Genomic DNA, 21,570 nt, shown 5'->3' with positions numbered 1-21,570 from the left:
CATTCTCAAGGCTCAGGCCCGCTCTCCGTCGCGCCTCAGGCCCCCCCGTAGCGGCTCCGGCCCGGCCCAGCCCCGGCTCATTTAAACTCAGCAGCGACCGTTACCGGGGGATGGGGGAGGTCGAACCCCTCTGCTCCACTCCTCCCACCACAGGCTCCAGGTGATTACATTCAACCTATTAGGGGGCAGGGCAAATCTTCAAATCATGGAAGGTCTTCAAATTCCCTTAGGCTTATAAAGGGGCAGAGAAGATCTTCAAGTTACCATTGCCATTACAACTAGATATGTTCGCTTTAGCAATAAGGCAAGAAAATAAACTGAAGGAATGCACAAAGGCAATGAGGAAACAAAACTATCGGCCTTTGTAAACTATATGATTGTCTCTAGCATTAGAGAACCCTAGAGAGTCAACTAAGAAACAATGAACAACTTTAGCAAAATTTCAGGATATAAGATAAACCTACACAAATTATCAGCATTTCTATATATTAGTAACATCTACAAGAAAGAGTTAGAAAGAGAAATCCATTTAAAACAACAACAGACAGTATAACATATTTGGGAATCTACCTGCTAAATTACACACAGGATCTATATTAATACAGTTACAAAATGCTCTTCATACAAATAAAGATAGATCTCAACAACCAGAGAAATATTCATTGCCCATGACACAACCATAAAACAGACAAAAACTAACTCCCCTTTCCCTATCTTATTCTCCTAATCCTAGTGATACTGAATCCTTGGATACCTAAGAATAAACCATCTTCTCTCCAACCTCTGCAATCCATTTTCTCCTCTCATTCCATTTCAACTCTACCTCTGCAATGTCCCACACCAGTTCTGCCTACCCTTTCTACCACGTTCTCTGGACCTCATGTTCCACGATAAACTTTCTTTCATTTTTGGACCTCTTCCTCTCATGTATCTTTTATCTTCTGAGAGCTGGCTTCTCTCAAACCTGTTCAGTACAGATTTCATCTCCTCATCCTCCTGACACACTGATACTGAAGGGGAGTCAGAATACTCCTTACTTTGCAGTAATTCCATCTACCACATCACTCAGGTCTTCTTTTGGTATAGCTAGTTTAGAATACCCGGTAGGCTACTGATGAATTGCTACTAAAGTTCTCCACCTTTGAAGTTAACTGTATCCAAGTTTATTACTGAATTCAGACTCTGGTAGGATCTTTCAGTCATTCCCCTCCTTTCTTAAGGAGTTTGGTACCTGTCTCACAGTCTTTCTCAGAACTTTTAACTATGGCCTTTATACCAGGGAACTTTAATGTTCATGTTGATATGACCTGAAACACCTCAATCTCCCAGTTCCTCAATCTACTCCACTGTCCCATTCCACCATAGGCATATCCAAGGATGCTCACATCCTTGATGTTTACATTGCCCACAAGTATTTTACTTTCAAGATAAAAAATTCTGAAATTGCTTTATTTCTGATCATAGCCTATTATTTCAGCTTTTCCTATAATTTATTCTTTCTAAACACATTCTTCATTCTCAATATATCCTCTTATCCTTCCATACCTCAGTTTATTCCCAGACTATACATCACTCCTGGATTTAATTCACTCTATTCCAAATCATAACCCATTAGTGAACCAGTTCATTATCCTCTAAATTTGAATTTCTTATTCCCTCGTTCTAACACTACTCAGAGCTTGCCAAAGTCCATGCCTGAAATGTTCCCACTGTATACCTCATTTACTTCAACTGCCATGCTGTTCCATACTAGACAAAGTTTCACAACCATGGTGATTGATTCCACAATTAACTGAAGCTATCTTATCTCAATAGGGCCCATAGTTGAACAGAAGAATCATTATATGAAGTTATTAAGACTTGGAGAATTAATTTTCTCCAAAATCTTAAATGGAATGTGGAATATTGCTATTTCAGAGTGTGTCCACATGGTATCTCACTTTAATGTGTTCAATGGTTCATGCTAATGACAACTTTGGGCCTCAAAAGGAGGAGGTACAAAGAAGGAAGGAGGTAGTACCATTTCTGTGGAGCTTTGAAGGATGAATAAAATGTCAGTGGGTGAAGATGTAGGGTGGGGCAAGGTTATAGGTATAAAGACCAATTTGAACAAGACCATAGAAGTGTGAAAGCATTAGTCATGTATGCAGTCTGGTGATTAGAATTTGACTGAGAAACAATAGAATAAGAGAAGGTTGTAAGAGTAAGTTGGAGCTTAACTTAATGAGATTTGCTTGCTTGTCTGATACACTTTTATTGAAGACAATAGGAGGTTTCCAATTTCTGGAGTAATAAAACCATACCTGTGCCCTAGGTAGTGGTATATATGACAAATTGGAGGGTGTAAACAATAGGAATTAAGGAAAATTTTAAGAATACTATTTCAGTAATTCAGATGGGTAGTAACAAAGGCCTAAATTATAGTTGTAGCAGTGGGAATGCTAAGTGAGGGGAACAGGGTTTGATGCAAGGGATATTTTGGCAATAAAATTGACAGTACTTGGTGACTGATTGATTAGATGTGTAATCTAATCCATTAGGGAGGAGAGGGAGGAACAAAAAATGATTTATCTGAGATTACAAACACAGATGGCTTAGAAGAATGGTGGTATCATTGACTTAGCTAATAAAGACGTGAAGCAGGTTTTTGAGGGAATGGAATGAACTGTAGGTAAAATTTCATATTAGGTAGAGAGGTCTAATAGATATTTGAGAGAATGAATGAAGTTCTAAAGAGACCAGTATTAAAGAGGTAGATTTGGGAGTACTCTGCAGAAAAGGTAGTAGTTGAAACCATGGCAGGTGAATGAGATCACTGAAAGAAAATATATAGAAGGAAGAAAAGAGTGCTAAAAATAGACCATTAGAAAATATTTATATTTTGGAGGTGAGAGAAGAAATCATAACTCTTGCCTTGTTTTGACTTCCTGTATTTTCCTCTTCTGTTGCTTTGTATTTCCTTGCCCTTTCAATCTCAAAACTTAATTCTGAAAACAACTAGTTTTCAAGGTGTGGTTTGAAACATTCATTGGGAATGTTTATAAATTTTAGCTCATTTGCCTAAAGGGAAAAGTGTCATTATTACCAAATTACAAAAAGAAATTACAAAGTTTTGAAGTAGAAAATTTTGTAAGTTTATCTACATTAACAGAGTAATTTTCTTATTTTTTCCTATTCTACTTATATGATCTACTAGTATAATCGAGGAGGTTTATGTAGACCTTCATATGATGCATTATGTGATTTACCTGAGCTATGTAATGGCACCTCTCCAGTATGCCCACATGATTTAAAGGCAAGGAATGGAAGTCCGTGTACTAAATCTGGGAGTATATGTTATGATGGAATATGCCAGAATCCTAATACAAAATGTCAGCGTCTATTTGGAAAAGGTAGGATATCTGTATATACTTTGGTTACTGTCATCAAAATTCTAAGTTAAAAGAGGAACTTAACTTGAAAATTGTACTATATTTTTTTAAAAAATTATCATTAAATAATAGATAGCCTTTCATAGTGAAAACAAAGTTAGCCATTCTAACTTGCTTTTTAAGTTCTAGTCTCTCACCTATAAAATGACTCAAACTACAATTTCAGTAGATATCCCACTACAAATGATAGAAATGATATTAGCAGTTTTAGGGATAAGTGATACAGATAGTCATCCAGTTTCTTGATTCTATATTTGAAGGGTCTATAAGGTGTAATGAAATGCAGCTTGAAGGGACATACTCTTTAGGGAAGAATCCAAGGTGAATTATGTGACCAGTGGAGTTTATACCAGAGATGTAGATCCAGACTTGGCTAGGATGATGGTACTATCATAGACGTTAATGACTTGTCCTGGCACTGGCTCTTCCTTAGTTTGTAAAATTTTAAGAAATCTTAGTCATCCCAAGGTTGACTTTGTGTTTTGTGCTAGTCTCCTGGCATAAGGGAGTTCCTCCTGGGAGGATATAGGGTTTCCCTGTTGACCCTGGCTTTCTACAATTGGGTTCAGAGTGTAATACTCCCCTAGTGGAGGTGCAGTTTTCAGTAGGTTATGTCCTTCTCTGGATACACAGTTTATGTCAGAGGAAAGGCCTGTAGGCCAGCCAGACACATGGGGAAAACAACTCCTTAATGAGTTCAGGTGCTGAGAATAAAATTTAAAACAATAGCCAGTTCAGTGGAAAGCTTTATTTCAAGCATTGGGAAAGAGGGGGGAGGGAAGAAAGGAAAAAGGTGCCTCAAGTATACACATTATCACAGTGTAACTCACATAAGGGTAATGCTGCATTAGGCAGAAAGGGGTACTCCACTAGGAAGTGCTGTTCCTGCTGGAAGGGAAGGTATGAACCTATTAGAGGGGAAGGGTGCTCCAGTAGTAAGATGTTGTTCTGCTGGAGAGGAGGGTTTGCCCCAGTGGGAGGGGGTGCACCTGCTGGAGAAGAGGGTAGGTAAAGTGTTCTTCAGAGAGTGAGGTTTATATACTATAATTTTGGGTGGTCTCCCTGGAGCTAGCTGAATTGTGTATCAGGGATCAGGGAAAAAGTATTATTTGGGGGATTTATTATCAGAGAGGAAAAACAAGTTGGTGGTAGACAAAATATTATTTGGGGGACATAGGTATAGTAACCTTCAAAAATATTATTGTCACCTTTCCCCCATATTCTGTTAGCTTACAGGCTCCCTCAAAGCCCTGAAAGCCATCAGTCTTATATGGTGAGTAAAAGATGAAATGACTGAAGAAACAAAGGTTTGTTCTTCTGAGCACATTGATTTATTAAGAAAAGGATGTTAATTGCCTAACAGATTGGCACCAGATCTCCTTACCTTAGGTCTGGACCCTGAATACAGGGGGAGAAGACTTTTATACTTAAAAACAATTAATCAAATGATTCCAATTAATTAAAAGAAAACAATACAACATTAGGTAATCCAATTTCTAATTGGAGGAAAGATTAGGAACTTTTCAAGCTAGGAGGGGAAATTCCTTGAATTCAGAAAAAGTGATGCCCCACTCCCCCAAGTGCCTGTGAATATGGAATATGGAAACAATAACTGATCACTCGGGGGCCGGTTTTCAGATAAGACATATGGGTTGCTTGAAATGTAAAATTGTGAGAAAACTCTTTGTATAAATCTTTGGATCTGACTGGATTTTTTGTCAGTATAACCTATATCTTTGATTAAGGGTCTCTAAACAGCAGATAGAGATGGTCTCAGCCACATTGGACTAGGTCCAAACGATGCATTAAGGTTTTCTCCCAATTTCCACAATTAACTAAAGTTTTCTCAAGAGGCAGAAATTAAAATAGACCCATCATTGAATAGAAAGGGAACTAAGCTAGCTCCAGAGTTGAGTCACAAGATGGAGTCAGTGTGGTACACTCAATTCACACAATTAACCACTTGCTCTGCAGATCCCCTCAGTTCCCTCTAATAATGAATACATGAATTATATAAGTTATGGCCTCTCTTAAGGGGAAACTGTCATGGTGGTCTCAAGACCACTAGACTCTATAAGACCAAGGTCTTATAAGACCTTGGAATTCAGATATAATTTAGTTATTTTGTAATATCCGGTCTAGGGATGTTTTTGATTTATTTAAAAGAATTATTTAGTTAGTTTTAGTTTTCAACATTCACTTTCATCAGATTTTGAGTTTTAAATTTTCTCTCCATCCTTATCCTCCCTCCCCAAGATGACATGCAATCTGATATAGGCCATACATATATAATCATATTAAACATTTCCATATTAGTCTTGTTGTAAAGAAAAATTAGAACCAAAGGGAAAAAGAAGAAAAACACATGAAAAAGTTGGGGAGGGGGGAAAAATAGTATATTTTGATCTGCATTCAGACTCCATAGTTTTTTTCTGGATGTGGATAGCATTTTCTTTTTTTCTCTCTTTTTTTTTTTTATTAAGCAATCGGGGTTAAGTAACTTGCTGAAGTTATTTCTGGGTGTGGTGCTGAGTATCTGAGCCTGGATTTGATCCCCAAGTCATCCTGACACTGGAGCCGGTGCTCTTACTCGCTGAGCCACCTGGCCGCCCCTAAGCAATTGGGGTTAAGTAACTTGCTCATGGTTACACGGCCAGGTGTTTCTGGGTGGGTGCTAAGTATCTGAGCCCGATTCGATCCCCAGGTCAGTCTGACACTGGAGCCGGTGCTCTTACTTGCTGTGCTACCTGGCCGCCCCGAGGATAGCATTTTCCATCATGAGTCTTTTGAAATAGTCTTAGACCATTGCATTGCTGAGAAAAGATAAGTCTATCAAAGTTCATTGCACAATGTTGCTGTTACTGTGCAAAATGTCCTGGTTCTGCTTACTTCATTCAATATTGGTTTATACAAGACTTTCCAGGTTTTTCTGGTCTCATTATTTCTTAAGGAATAATAGTATTCCATTACATTCATATATGACTTGTTCAGCTATTCCCCAGTTCATGGGAATCTCCTCAATTTCCAATTCTTGGCCACCACAAAAGAACTACTATAAATGGATCCTTTCCCCCATTTTTATGATCTTTTTGAGATACAGATCTAGAAATGGTATTGTTGGATCAAAGGGTATGGACTTTTTTTGTAGACCTTTAGGCATAGGTTGAAATTGCTCTCCAAAATGGTTGAATGGTTTCAGAATGATTGCACAACTCCACCAACAATGCATCAGTGTTCCAATTTTCCCACATCTTCTCCAGCATTAATCATTTTCCTGTTTTGTCATGTTAGCCAATATGATAGGTGTAATGTGTTACCTCAGAGTTGTTTTAATTTGCATTTTTCTAATCAATTTTTTCATATGACTATAGAAAGTTTTAATTTCTTCCTCTGAAAACTGCTTGTTCATATCCTTTGACCATTTATCAATTGGAGAATGACTTCTAGTCTTATAAATTTGACTCAGTTCTCTATATATTTTAGAAACAAAGCCTTTATCAGAGTCACTGGCTGTAAAAATTGTTTCCCAACTTTCTGCTTCCCTTCTAATCTTGGTTGCATTGGTTTTGTTTGTGGAAAACTTTAATTTAATGCAATCAGAATCATCCATTTTGCATTTCATAATGTTCTCTATCTCTTATCTGTTCATAAATTCTTCCCTTCTCCATAGATCTGACAGGTAAACTATTTCTTGCTCTCCTAATTTGCTTATGATATCACCCTTAATGTCTAAATCATATATCCATTTTGACTTTATCTTGGTATAAGGTATAAGATGTTGGTCTATGCCTAGTTTCTGCTATACTAATTTCCAGTTTTCCCAGAAGTTTTTGTCAAAAAGTGAGTTCTTATCCCAGGAGATGGAATTTTTGAGTTTATCAAAAAGTAAATTACTATAGCCATTGACTATTGTGTCTTGTGTACCTAACCTATTTTACTGATCCACTTTTCTATTTCTTAGCCAGTACCAAGTAGTTTTGATGATTGCTGCTTTATAATACAATTTAAGATCTCGTGTGGCTAGGCCACATTCTCTTACATTTCTTTTCATTAGTTCCCTTGATATTCTAGATTTTTTGTTCTTCCAGATGAATTTAATGATTGTTTTTTTCTAGTTTCATAAAATAATTTTTCATAGTTTGATTGGTATGGTACTAAATAAGTAAATTAATTTAGGTAGAATCATCATTTTTGTTAGCCCAACCTACCCATAAGCAACTGATATTTTTCCAATTATTTAGACCTGACTTTATTTGTATGTAAAGTGTTTTGTAATTGTGTTCATATAGTTCCTGGGTTTGTCTTGGCATGTAGACTCCAAAATATTTTATATTGTCTACAGTTAATTTGAATAGAATTTCTCTTTCTATCTCTTGCTGTTGGGTTTTGTTTGGGATATATAGAAATGGCGATGATTTATATGGGTTTATTTTATATCCTGCAGCTTTACTAAAGTTGTTAATTATTTCAAGTATTTTTTTAGTTTATTCTCTAGACTTCTCTAAGTATACCATTCTATCATCTTCAAAGAATGATAGCTTTATTTCTTCATTGCCTATTCTAATTCCTTCCATTTCTTTTTCTTCTCTTATTGCTAATGCTATAATTTCTAGTACAATACTGAATAGCAGTGGTGACAATAGATATCCTTGTCCAGGTGAAACCCCCTGATCATATTGGAAATGCTTCTAGCTTATCCCCATTGCATATAATGCTTGCTGATGGTTTTAGATAGATGCTTCTTAGCATTTTAAGGAAAACTCCATTTATTCCTATGCTCTCTAGTCTTTTTCATAGGAATTTATTTAGTTGTATTTTGCCAAAAACTTTTTTGTGCATCTATTGAGATAATCATATGATTTCTGTTAATTTTGTTATCAATGTGGTCAATTGTACTTATAGTTTTCCTAATATTGAACCAGCCTTGCATTCCTGGTGTAAATCCCATCTGGTCATGGTGTATTATTCTTGTGATAAACTGTGGTAATCTCTTGGCTAATATTTTATTAAAGATTTTTGCATCTATAGTCATTAAGGAAATTTGTCTATAATTTTCTTTCACCCTTTTGACTCTTCCTGATGTAAATAACAGCACCATAACTGTATCACAAAAATAATTTGGTGAGACTTCTTTGCCTATTTTCCAAATAATTTATATAGTATTGGAATTAATTGTTCTTTAAATGTTCGGTAGAATTCATCTACAAATCCATCAGGTCATGGGTTTTTTTCCTTAGAGAGTTCATTGATGGCTTGTTCAATTTCTTTTTTTGAAATGAATTTATTTAACTATTTTATTTCCTCTTCTCTGAATCAGAGCAATTTATGATAAATATTCATCTATTTCACTAAGATTGTTAGAGTTATTGGCATATCATTGGGCAAAATAGCTCCTAATTATTGTTTTAATTTTCTCTTCATTGGTAATGAATTCATCCTTTTCATTTTTGATACTGGTAATTTGGTTTTCCTCTTTCTTTTTTTAGATCAAATTAACCAAAACTTTATCTATTTTATTTTTCTTTTCATAAAACCAGCTTTTAGATTTATTCTAAATTTCATTTTTTATTAATCTCTTCTTTGATTTTCAGAATCTATAATTTGGCATTTAATTGGGGATTTTTGTTTTGCTCTTCTCCTAGTTTTTTAAGTTGCATGCCCAATTCATTGATCTCTTCTTCTTCTATTTTATTCATGTAATCATTTATAGATATGAAATTTCCCCTAAGAACTGCTTTCACTGCATCCTGTAAGTTTAGGTATATTCTCATTAATGTCATTCTCTTAGATTAAGTTAATTATTGTTTCTATGATTTGTTGTTTGACCCACTCATTCTTTTTTTCTTTGTTCGATTTTTGCTTTTTTTGGAGGGGGAAGGTAGGGCAATTGGGTTTAAGTGACTTGCCCAAGGTCACATGGCTAGTTTTTTGTGTTAAGTGTCTAAGGCTGTATTTGAGCTCAGGTCCTCCTGACTCCAGGGCCAGTGATCTATTCACTGTTCCTCCTAGCTGCCCCCATCCTTTAGGATTAGGTTATTTAGTTTCCAAATAATTTTTAGTCTATCATTCTGTGGTCCTTTATTACATGTATTTTTATTGCATCCTGATCTGAAAAGGATGCATTTAATATTTTTACCTTTCTGCATCAGATTGTGAGGTTTTTATGCCCTAGTACATGTTCAGTTTTTATTAATTAATTTAATTTTGCTTTTCAATATTCATTTCCACAAGATTTTGAGTTCCCAATTTTCCCCCCATCTCTCCCCTACCCCCCTCCCTGAGATGGCATGCGTTCTGATTACCCTCTTCCCCAGTCTGTCCTCTCTTCTATCACCTCCATCCCTTTCCCCCCTACTTTCTTATAGGGCAAAATAGAGTTCTATATCCCATTTCCGGTATATCTTATTTCTCCATTGCATGTAAAAATAATTTGAACATGTTTTTAAAACTTTGCATTCCAAATTCTCTCCCTTCTTCCCTCCCCACCCACTCTCATTGAGAAGGCAAGCAATTCAATATAGGTTATACATTTGTAGTTATGCAAAATACTTCCATAATAGTTATGTTGTGAAAGACTATATTTTCCTCCATCCTATTCCACCCCCCATTTATTCTTTTCTCCTTTGACCCTGTCCCATTCCAAAAGTGCTTGCTTCTGACTAACTTCTTGCCCAATCTACCCTCCCTTCTATCATCCCTCACTCTTTTATCCCCTTCCTCACCCTCCTTCTCTGTAGGGTAAGATACTCAATTGAGTGTGTATGTTATTCCCTCCTTAAGCCAAATCTGATGAAAGTAAGGTTCACTCATTCCCTATCACCTCCCCCCTCTTCCCTTTCATTGTAAAAGTTTTTTCTTGCTTCTTTTTTTTAATGCTTTATTAACTTCTGATTTACATGTTTCGTTTCCGCCAGATTTTGAGTTACAAATTTTCTCCCTGTTTTACCCCTACCCACTGCCCCAAAAGAGCAGTCCCTCCTCCAATCTGCTCTCTCCCATATTTTCTCCCATACCCCTTTCAACTTTTCCAGTGGGTCTCTATGCCTCAGTGCCTGTATATCTTATTTCCCAATTACATGTAAGATGGTATTAATAATAGTATGTATACACACAAACACGCATATATATACATATATATTTGAATATTTGATTTTAAAACTTTCAATTCCAGATTCATTCCTTTCCTTCCTTGTCACCCACCCTTACTGGGAAGATAAGCAGTTCAGTATAGGTTGTACATGTGTGGCTAATGCAAAACAATAACATAGTAAATATATTGTAAAAGACTGACTATATTTCCCTCCCTCCTATCCCACCTCCTACTTGTTCTATTCTCTACTTTGATCCCATCCCTTTTCAAAAGTGGGTGCTTCCAACTTTCCCCCCCCCCAACCTGCTCTCCCTTCTATCATCCCCTCTTTCATCCCCTTCCCTCCCTACTTTCCTGGAGGGTGAGATACCCTATTTAGTTTGTATTTCACTCCCTCCTCAAGCCAAATTCAATGGGAATAAGGTTGACCCATTCCCTTTTGCCTTCCTATTCTTCCCCTCCATTGTAACCATTTTCCCTTGCCTCTTCTGTATGAGATAGTTTACCCCAATCTGTCTCTCCCCATTTCCTCTCATTATATTCCTCTCACCTCTTAATTTCACCTTTTAAGTATCATCCCTTCCTGTTAAATTGGTCCTGTGCCCTCTATCTATGTATACCTGTAAACATATATACACACATTCACATATGTATTTGTATGCCCATATACACTCATATATAGACATATATATTTCTAATCCCTTCAACTACTGAGAAAAGTTTCATAAGTTACAATTATTGTTTTTCCATGTAGAAATGTAAATAGTTCAACTTTGATAAGTTCCTTATGACTTCTTTTCCCTGTTTACCTTCTCATGCATCTCTTGCTTCTTGTATCTGAATGTCAAGTTTTCTATTCAGCACTGGTTTTTTCAGCAAGAATGCTTGAAAGTCCTCCATTCCACTGAATAACCATATTTTCCCCTGATACATGATACTCAGTTTTGCTGGGTAGGTGACTCTTGGTTTTAATCCCATCTCCTTTGACCTCCAGAATATCATATTCCAAACCCTTCGATCCCTCAGTGTAGAAGCTGCCAGATCCTGGGTTATCCTGATTGTGTTTCCACAATATTCAAATTGTTTCTTCCTGGCTGCTTGTAATATTCTCTCCTTAATCTGGGAATTCTGGAACCTGGATATAATATTCCTAGGAGTTTTCTTTTTGGGATCTTTTTCAGGAGGTGATCGATGGATTCTTTCAACCTCTATTTTGCCCTCTGGTACTAAAACCTCAGGGCAGTTTTCTTTGAGAACTTCCTGGAGGATGATTTCTATATTTCTATTTCTTATTTTGGTCATGGCTTTCATCTTGCTTCTTTTATGTGAGATAATTTACCCCATTCTTTCTCTCCTTTTTTCCTCCCAATATATTCTTCTCTCCTCTCTCAACCCTTATTTTTATTTTTTTATGTATCATCTATTCATATGTGTGTGTATTCCCTCCAACTTCCATAATACCGAGATCTCTTGAGTTACAATATCATCTTTCCAGTTTCGCTTTAATAAGTCCCTTATGATTTGTCTTTCCTGTTTGCCTTTTCATGCTTCTCTTGAGTCTTGTATTTGAAAATCAAATTTTCTATTCACCTCTGGTCTTTTCATCAAGAATTCTTCAAAGTCCTCTATTTCATTGAATGTCCACATTTTCCCTTGAAGTATTCTATTCAGTTTTGCTGGGTAGGTGATTCTTGGTTTTAATCCTAGCTCTTTTGATCTCTGGAGCATCATATTCCAAGCCCTTTGATCCCATAATGTAGAACCTGCTAGATCTTGTGTTGTCCTGATTGTGTTTCCACAATACTCAAAGGTTGTTTGCAATATTTCCTCTTTGACCTGGAAACTCTGGAGTTTGGCTACAATGTTCCTAGGAGTTTTCCTTTGGGGATCTCTTTCAAGAGGCGATCAGTGGATTCTTTCAAAAAATTTTTTTTAATTCTTTCAATTTGTATTATACCCTCTGGGTCTAGAATATCAGAGCAGTTTTCCTTGATAATTTCTTTTGCCTTTTGGAGGGCAATTGGCGTTAAGTAACTTGCCCAAGGTTACACGGCTAGTTTGTGTGTGTGTGTGTGTGTGTGTGTGTGTGTGTTTGTTAAGTGTCTGAGGCTGGAACGGAACTCGGGTCCTCCTGACTCTGGGGCCGGTACTTTACTCACTGCACCACCTAGCCACCCTCCTTGATAATTTCTTGAAAGATGATGTCTAAGCTCTCTTTTTGATCATGGTTTTCATGTAGTTCAATAATTTTTAAATTATCTCTTGAATGACTTTTCCAGTGGGATATTTCACATTGTCTTCTATATTTTTTAAAAATTCTTTTGGCTCTTTTATAATTTCTTGATTTCTCTTAATGTCATTAGCTTTTTGCTCCATTCTGTTTTTTTTTCCTTTGGAGGGCAATTGGGGTTAAGTGACTTGCCCAAGGTCACATAACTAGTTTTGTGTTAAGTGTCTGAGGATGGATTTGAACTCAGGTCCTCCTGACTCCAGAGCCTGTGTTTTATCCACTGCACCACCTAGCTGCCCTCCATTCTAATTTTTAAGGAATTATTTTCTTCAGTGAGTTTTTGGACCTCCCTTTCCATTTGGCTAATTCTGTTTTTTTAAGACATTCTTTTCCTCATTGTGTTTTTGGATCTCTTTTGCCATTTCGGTTAGTCTATTTTTTAAGGTGTTATATTCTTCAGTTTTTTGGGGTCTGCTTTAGCAGTCTGTTGACTTGTTTTTCATGATTTTCTTGCATCACTCTCATTTCTCTTTCCCAATTTTTCCTCTGTTTCTTTTACTTGATTTTCAAAATCGTTTTTCAACTCTTCAATGGTCTGCAACCAATTCATATTTTTCTTGGAGGCTTTTGATGTATGATCTTTGACTTTGTTGTCTTCTTTTGGTTGTATATTTTGATCTTCTTTGTCACCAAAGTAATATTCTATATTCTGAGTTTTTTCCTCTGTTTGCTCATTTTCCCAGCCAATTAGCTTGACTTTTGAGCTCTTTGTCAAGGTAGGATTCTGCTTCCCGAGTGGAGAATGCACTGTCGCAAGCTTCAGGGCCTTTATTCAGCTGTTTTCAAGGATAATTCTAGGGACCTGTAAATTTTCAGTTCTTCTAAGGTGGTATGATCAAAGGAAAGGTGTTTACTTCTCTCCTGGCCTGTTCTCTCGTCTGTGATTGACCTCAAGTATTCTTTTCTGCCTTAAAACTGTGAGGAGGAGTCCCTTTCTATAGTTTCCACAAGCTCTGCCACACCAGTGCTCCTCCTCACCCAAGGACTGCCACCCAGGACTGTGACCCAAGTCCAAGTAGGGCAAAACAAGAGAATCCTACCTCAGCACCAGCAAAGAGATCCCTGCAATCCCTCTCTGATCAGCCACTCAGTGTTCTCATCGTCTGTGTACCTAGAGCTTCAGAAGTAGCTGCTACTACTGCCATTGCCACCACTACCACCACCTCTGCCTCCCCGGAGCTGGGGTCAGACCCAGGTCTGACAGAGTTTTCCCACTGACCTTCTACATTATCTTTGGTGTTTGTGGGTTGAGAAGTCTGGAAACTGCCATAGCTGCCAGTGATTTAGTCCTCTGAGGCCTGCTCCAGCCCTGTCTGTGCTGGTGCAGCCCATCCTGGACTGTGTTTAACTCCCAGTCTGGTGTGATAGACATTTCCTGTCCATCTTCCAGGTTGCCTTGGCCTGAATACTTGTTTTACTCTGTCATTTTCTGGTTTCTGTAGTTCTAGAATTTATTTAGAGTCATTTTAACAGGTATTTGGAGGGGTTTGGGGGAGAACTCAAGCAATTCCCTGCTTTTACTCTGCCATCCCCTCCATCCCTCATCATGGTCAATTTTTGTCTAGGTGTCATGTACTGCTGAGGAAAAGGTACATTCCTTTCTATCCCCATTCCATTTTCTCCAGAGGTCTAGTATCTAACTGTCCTAAGATTTCATTCACCTCCTTAACTTTTTTATTGTTTTTTTCTTTGTTATTAGATTTACCTAGCTCTGAGAGGGGGAGATTGAGGTCCCTTACTAGTATAGTTTTGCAGTCTATTTCTTTCTGTAAGTCACTTAACTTCTCTAAGAATTTTGATGCTATGGCAGCATATATGTTTAGCATTGATATTACTTCATTGTTTATGGTACTTTTTACCAAGATATAGTTTACTTCTTTATCTCTTCTAATTAGATCTATTTTTGTTTTTGCTTTGTCTGAGATCAGGATTGTTACACCTGCTCTTTTTGGAGGGGTGAAGGTAGGGAAATTGGGGTTAAGTGACTTGCCAGAGGTGTCATGGCTAGTTTTTTGTGTTAAGTATCTGAGGCTGGATTTGAACTCAGGCCCTTCTGATTCCAGGGCTGGTGCTCTATTCACTGTGCCACCTAGCCATCCCCTGCTTTTTTTTTTCACTGCAGCTGAAGCATAATATATTCTACTCTAGTCTTTTCCCTTTACTCTGTGTGTATTTCTCTGCTTCAAATGTGTTTTTTTTTCTTTTTTCTTTTTGGAGGGGGGAGGGCAGGGCAGTTGGGGTTAAGTGACTTGTCCAAGGTCACACAGCTAGTAAGTGTTACATTTCTAAGGCCGTATTTGAACTCAGGTCATCCTGACTACAGTGCTGGTGCTCTATTCACTGTACCACCTACCTGCCCAAAATTTGTTTCCTGTAAACATCATATTGTAGGATTATGATTTTTAATTCACTCTGCTATCCACTTCTATCTTATGAGAGGATTCATCCCATTCACATTCACAGTTATAATTACTATCTGTGTTTTTCCCTCCATCCTGTTTCTCCCCACTTAAGTTTTCTCTCTCTTTTCCCCCTTTCCCTCCTCACTAGTCCCACTGCCTCCCTTAATCTGCCCTCCCTTCTGTCAGCCCCTTTCCATTTTCTTTCCCATTTCCCCTACTACTTATTTTTTTCTCATCTGTTCTCCCTTCTATCCACCCCCTCCCTTTTTTCCCCTTACTCTTCTTACCTCCTACAGGGTAAGATAGATTTCTATACCCACGTGAGCATGTATGTTATTTCCTTTTTGAACCAGATCTGATGAGAGTAAGGTTCAAACAATGCTCATTTCCCTTCCTTATTTCCCTCTACCTTAATAGGTCCGTGTGTCATTTCATGTGACGTAATTTTCCCTTTTCTGTTTCCTTTCCTCTTCTCCCAGTACAATCTTTTTTTCTCCCCTTAATTAATTTTTTATCATCACATTAAAGTCAACTTATACCCAAATTCTCTGTTAATGTATACCCCTTCTAAATGTCATAATAATGATATAGTTCTCAAGAGTTACAACTATCATCTTCCTATGTAGTGATATAAATAGTTTACCCTTATTCAATAACATGTTTTTTTTTTCTTTCCCATTTACCTTTTTATGCTCCTCTTGATCCTTGTATTTGAACATAAAATTTTCTGTTGAGCTCTGGTCTTTGTGTCAGGAAGGTTTGGATATCTTCTGTTTCATTGAATTCCCATCTCTTCCCCTGTAAGATTATACTCAGTTTTGTTGGGTAGCTGATCCATGATTGTAATCCAAGCTCTGTTGCCTTCTGGAATATCATATTATAAGCCCTCCTATCCTTTAATGTAGAAGCTGCAAGGTCCTGTATAATCCTGACTGTGGTTTCATGATATTTAAGTTGTTTCTTTCTGGCTGCTTGTAGTATTTTTCTCTTTGACCTGATAATTCTAGAATTTGGCTACAAAATTACTTGAAGTTTTCCTTTTTGGGATCTTTTTCAGGAGTTTATTGGTGGATTCTTTCAATGAGTATTTTACCCTCTGGTTCTAAGGAACTCAGTTTTCCTTGATGATTTCTTGAAAGATGCTGTCTAGGATCCTTTTTTGATCATGGCTTTCAGGTAGATCAATAATTCTTAAGTTATTTCTCCTGGATCTGTTTTCCAGGTCAGTTGTTTTTCCAATGAGGTATTTTACATTTTCTTCTATTTTTTCTTTTTTAAAATTTTATTTGGCTGATTCTTGTTGTCTCATAGAGTCATTAGCTTCCACTTGCCTGATTCTAATTTTTAATGAATTGTTTTCCTCAGTTAACTTTTGTATCTCCTTTTCCTTTTTGCCAGTTCTACTTTTTAAATAGTTTTTTTCCTTTGGTTTTTAATTTCCTTTTCCATTTGGTCAGTTGTATTTTTCAGGAGTTATTTTCCTCACAGTCAATTTTTGTCCTCCCTTTTCTAAGCTATTGACTCTCTCTTACATATACACCTATCATTTCTTTTCCCAGTTTTTCTTCTACCTCTTTGACTTTTAAAATCCTTCTTGAACTCTTTCAAGAATACTTTTTGTGTGGGTGGCTAGATGGTGCAGTGAATAGAGCACCAGCCCTGGAGTCAGGAGGACCTCAGTTCAAATCCAACCTCATACACTTAACACTTACTAGCCATGTGACCTTGGGCAAGTCACTTAACCCCAACTGCCCTCCAAAAAGCAAAAAAAAAAAAAAGAATATTGACAATGTTGTCCTCTTCTGAGTTTGTGTTTTGACCTTTTCTGTCACCATAGTAATTGTCTGTAGTCAGTGGTCTTTTTTGCTTTTTGCTCATTTTATTTGCCTCTTTCCTGGTTTTTGAAGTTGAACTCTCCTGCTGGAGCACAGGGGTCACTATTCCAAACTTCTTATCCTGGGGCCCAGGAGACTGGTCACTGACTTTATTTGCTGGGGCCTCAGGTGCTGGCAGCTGTAGACTGCAGGGGTCTGGCAACTTACCTGGTGCTAAGCTGGGTCCTACTGGTGGTGTCTGGCATGTACTGAGGTCAGGTCAGTTTTCTCAGCATTTCCACAGGGCCCCACTGAGGCACAGTGAGGTCTGGCTGCTGGAAGATGCCTGCCTACCTAGAGAGCTGTGCTGATGCACAGGGTAGGAAGCTCAGCTGCTAAAAGACATATGCCTGCCTGAGGCTGTGCTCAAGCATGGGGAGTTTCTGCCACTAGAGAATGCCTGTCAACTAAGGGCTGCACTAAAGCACAGGGAAGTTGGCTGCTAGAAGATGCCTGCCTTTCTAGGGCTGTGCCAAAGCATGGTGAGGTTAGCCACTAAAGGATTCCTGACTGCTTGGGGCTGCACCAGTGAATGTGATGGTTCTCTGAGTTGGAGTCCACCGGTTTCTCTGGCTGTGCTAAGGCATGTGAGGGGTTTTGGTGTTGGTGTTTTCCTGCTGTACCACCCTGGGGCTCAGGCTCTCTTGCTTGTTTGCTGAAGTGGGACTTGCCTCTGGCTTGCTGGGATAGCTCCTGTCCTGGACTATGCTCCCCTCTTTACCTAAGTACAATGGACCTTTCTTGGCGATCTTCCAAGTTTCCCAGGCTACAAGACTGCCTCTCCCTGTCTTTCTGCTTTCTCCACCATTCTATAATTTTTCCTTGGGTGCTGTTATTTTTTTAGAGATCAGTAAGGGAGAGTGAGAGCAACTCACTGCTTACTCCATCATTGTGCCTCCCAGAAGCCACTCTAGGAATTTTTTAAACCCTTCTATGAAGTTACATCATAGTTTTTTAGGGATTTCTAGAGAAGGACTTTGTTGTTCAGTCATTCAGTCAAATCCAGCTCTTGGTGACCACTATGAAGTTTTTTTGGCAAAGAAACTGGAGGGTTTGCCATTTCCTTCTCCAGTAGATTAAGGCAGACATATTAAGTGACTTGCCTAGGGTCACATAGCTTGTGAATGTCTGAGGCTGGATTTGAACTCAGGTTTTCCTTACTCCAGGCTTAGCACTCCACTGCCCATGGCCCTCCTTCATAGGACCCCATGATGGCTATTTCATCTTTTCCACTGGAAAAATAAACAGAGCTAGAAGTCATGAAAAATCAAGAAAGGAAGAAGAGAGGCACTCTAAACACACCTTGAAAAGAGAGGTCCATTCCTCTGGAACTGTCACTCAGGACTGTGACCCAGATCTGAGTATGGGCAAAATAGCAGAGTCCTGCTCCCAGTGCCAGCTAAGAGACCCCTGTAATCTCTTGATCAGTTGTTCCACCCCCTTACCATCTGTGGGATGAGAACTCTGGAAGCAGTTGCTGCTGCTACTGATTCAGTGGTTCCCGAGGTCTGCTCCTGGTTTACTGGACCCAGTCTGTGCTGGCACAGCCCATGCTGTATTGTGCTCCTTTCCTGCTGACCTTTTAAGTTGTCTTTGACTGGAAGATTATTTCACCCTGTCCTTTTGTGGGTTCTACTGCTCCAGGAATGTTTTCATGGTATTATTTAAAGGTGTTCAGAGGTGTTTTGAGTAGAGCTCAGGAGAATTTCTGCTTTTTTTCCACCATCTTGGCTTTACCTCCCACATATGTTCTTTAAGAGTACTATTTAGAAGATGCCTTGAGACTTTTAAACTGTAGTTTCTGCAAAATATTGTTCAATTCCATATTTTCTCTTTTATTTATCTTTGTGCTATATTTGTTCAAAACTGAGAGAGGTATGTTAAAATCTTTTTAAAAAAAAATTCATTAAGCTTTCAGTGTGATGATCCAGGGATATCTGCTTAGCCCTGTGTTATTTATTGCAACATTTTGTTTTTAATCAATACTTGGATAAAGACATAGATGAAATGTTTGTCATATTTGCAGATGAATGTATTAATGAATATATGAAAAGACATTTATTGAGTACTTATTTTGTCCCAGTCACTTTACTACAAAAAATTTGGAGGTACAAATTCAAAAGTAAGACTGTCTCTATCCTCAAGAAGTTTGCCTTCTAATAGAGATAGCACACATAGAAGAGTGGTACCCAGGGAAGGGTGTTTTATCTGGGAAGTCACAGGTCAGTATGTGGAATGAAAGAAGTCAGTTTTTAGACTACAAAGGTAGTGATATTGTTGATCTGAGTATAATTATAGGAGGAAGAGGAAGGGGTAAAAAGAGGATATGCTTACAGTAGCACAATTAGATCTGGGGCCAGCTATGTATAATGGGCTCTCAACAATCCGTAGATAATGGCCTCAGGACATGACTTTGAGCAGCTAGAGCAGGGACAGGGCAGAAAGTGACCAAGGGGAAGAAGCTTAGATATAGTGTGTTCTCACTGCTCAAGACAACATGGTCTCAGGGTTCCAGTTCTACTGTTGGCAGATAAAGGAACATCAGAGCATTGGAACAGAAAAAGACAAGCTAGGAAGGAAAACTAATGTACTATGTAACAATCTGATTGATCCAAAAAAATCTTGGGATTACTGAAATAGATTACATACAAAAGACAAAGTAGTAAATGACCATAGTGTCTATTGTTTGATAAACCAAAGACCCAAACTTTTAGGGCAAGAAGTTGCTGTTTGAAAAAAACTGCTGGGAAAACTGGAAAATAGTATGGCAGAAATAGGTATAGATCAAAATCTTAGGAATAGTTTACCTGTCGGATCTATGGAGAAGGGATGAATTTATGACCAAACAAGAGGTATCATTACAAGATATAAAATAGATAATCTTAAATTATATTAAGTTTAAAAGTTTTTGCACAAATGAAACTAATGCAACCAAAATTAGAAGGAAAGCAAAAAGCTGGGAAAGTTTTTACAACCAGCGTCTCTGATAAAGGCCTCATTTCCAAAATGTATAGAGAACTAAATCAAATCTATGAGGATACAAATCATTCCCCAATTGTTAAGAGGTCAAAGGATATAAAAAACAATTTTCAGACAAAGAAATCAAAGTTATCTATCATCATGAAAAAATTTTATAAACCATTATTGGTTGGACAAATGTAAATTAATATAACTCTGAGATACCACCTCACACCTATCAGATTGGCTAATGTGAAAGAAAAGGAAAATGATAAACATTGGAAAAGATGTGGGAAAATTTGGACACTAATGTTGGTAGAGTTGTGGAATCATTCAACCATTCTGGAGAGTAATTTGGAATATGCCCAATGAACTACAAAATTTTGCATACCCTTTGATTCAGCAATACCACTACTAAGTCTGTATCCCAAAGAGATTTTTAAAAAGGGAACAGGGGGGTGGCCAGGTGGCTCAGCGAGTAAGAGCACTGGCTCCAGTGTCGGGATGACCTGGATCAACTCCCGGCTCAGATACTCAGCACCACACCCAGAAATAATAACTGGCCGTGTAACCTTGAGCAAGTTACTTAACCCCAATTGCTTAAAAAAAAAAAAAGGGAACAGGACTCATTTGCCCAAGAATATTTATAGCAGCACATTTTGTGGTGGCAAAAATTGGAAACTGAGGAGACACCCATCAATTGTGGAATGGCTGAACAAGTTTTAGTATATGATTGTAGTGGAATACTGTTGTCTTTTAAAAAATGATGAGCAGGATGATTTCAGAAAAACTGGAAAGACTTAAATGAACTGATGGAAAGTGAAGTGAGGATGGCGGAGTAGAAACAGGACTTCCATGGGGCTCCGGATCTCACCTCCTCCAATTCATGTAAAAGGGGACTCTGAACAAACTTTGGAGCTACAGAACCCACAAAATGACACAGAGAAACTAACCTCCCACTGAGGACAGCCTGGCAGACAGGCAGGAATTGGCCAGTGCAGTGCTCTGGGAGCTTACCCCAGCCCCACCAAGACTGAGATTTTAGCCCCAGAGTGAGCCTGACCAGCCACAGGCTGGAGGGACCTCAGATCACTAGTAGCTGTGGCTATTTCCAGAATTATCAACACATAGATGTTAAGGACAAAGTGAGAGGTAAGTGCAGTGTGGACTTTGGGACCCAGTAGTTGGGAGTGCATCGGCTTTTGCCCCAGGGCGAGAAGCCGGGGAAGGGCAGCCACAGCCACATGGCAGCTTCAGCCCCTGGCCTGCAGACTGTAGGGGGACCAAGCAACCAGTCTGAGGGGTAATTGCTCTTGCTTTAACGTGCTTGGATCTGGATTGCAGTCTAGGGGGGAGTTCCTGCGGTGTGTGACCAGCTTGCCAGAGCATGTGGAGGCTTCAGAGAGGGCACACAACTAATCCCAGCATTTGGAAAAAGCTCCCCTGTCTGGTGGCAGAGTCCTACTGTGGCAAAAAGCCCAGGGGTCAAGTGATTGAGTGGCGACATGACCAAGCAAAGGAGGCA

General features: G+C 38.4%; 1 protein-coding gene across 1 annotated transcript in view; it reads left to right on the top strand.

The window, feature by feature from the left end:
• LOC138152210 (disintegrin and metalloproteinase domain-containing protein 32-like) overlaps nucleotides 1-21,570 on the top strand; it is a 140,865-nt gene that overhangs the window by 108,107 nt on the left and 11,188 nt on the right. Inside the window, exon 14 of the mRNA XM_069075980.1 lies at nucleotides 3,197-3,392. Coding sequence (XP_068932081.1) covers nucleotides 3,197-3,392 — 196 coding nt within the window. The remainder of the gene's footprint in view (nucleotides 1-3,196; nucleotides 3,393-21,570) is intronic.

The sequence above is a fragment of the Petaurus breviceps genome, unplaced genomic scaffold, assembly GCF_028583685.1.
Source record: "Petaurus breviceps papuanus isolate PSGF00001 unplaced genomic scaffold, PetGlider_PUasm1.0 90919, whole genome shotgun sequence".
Taxonomy (NCBI): domain Eukaryota; kingdom Metazoa; phylum Chordata; class Mammalia; order Diprotodontia; family Petauridae; genus Petaurus; species Petaurus breviceps.
The sequence above is the reverse complement of the archived record's forward strand: the minus strand, read 5'-3'. Positions and strand labels throughout refer to the sequence as shown.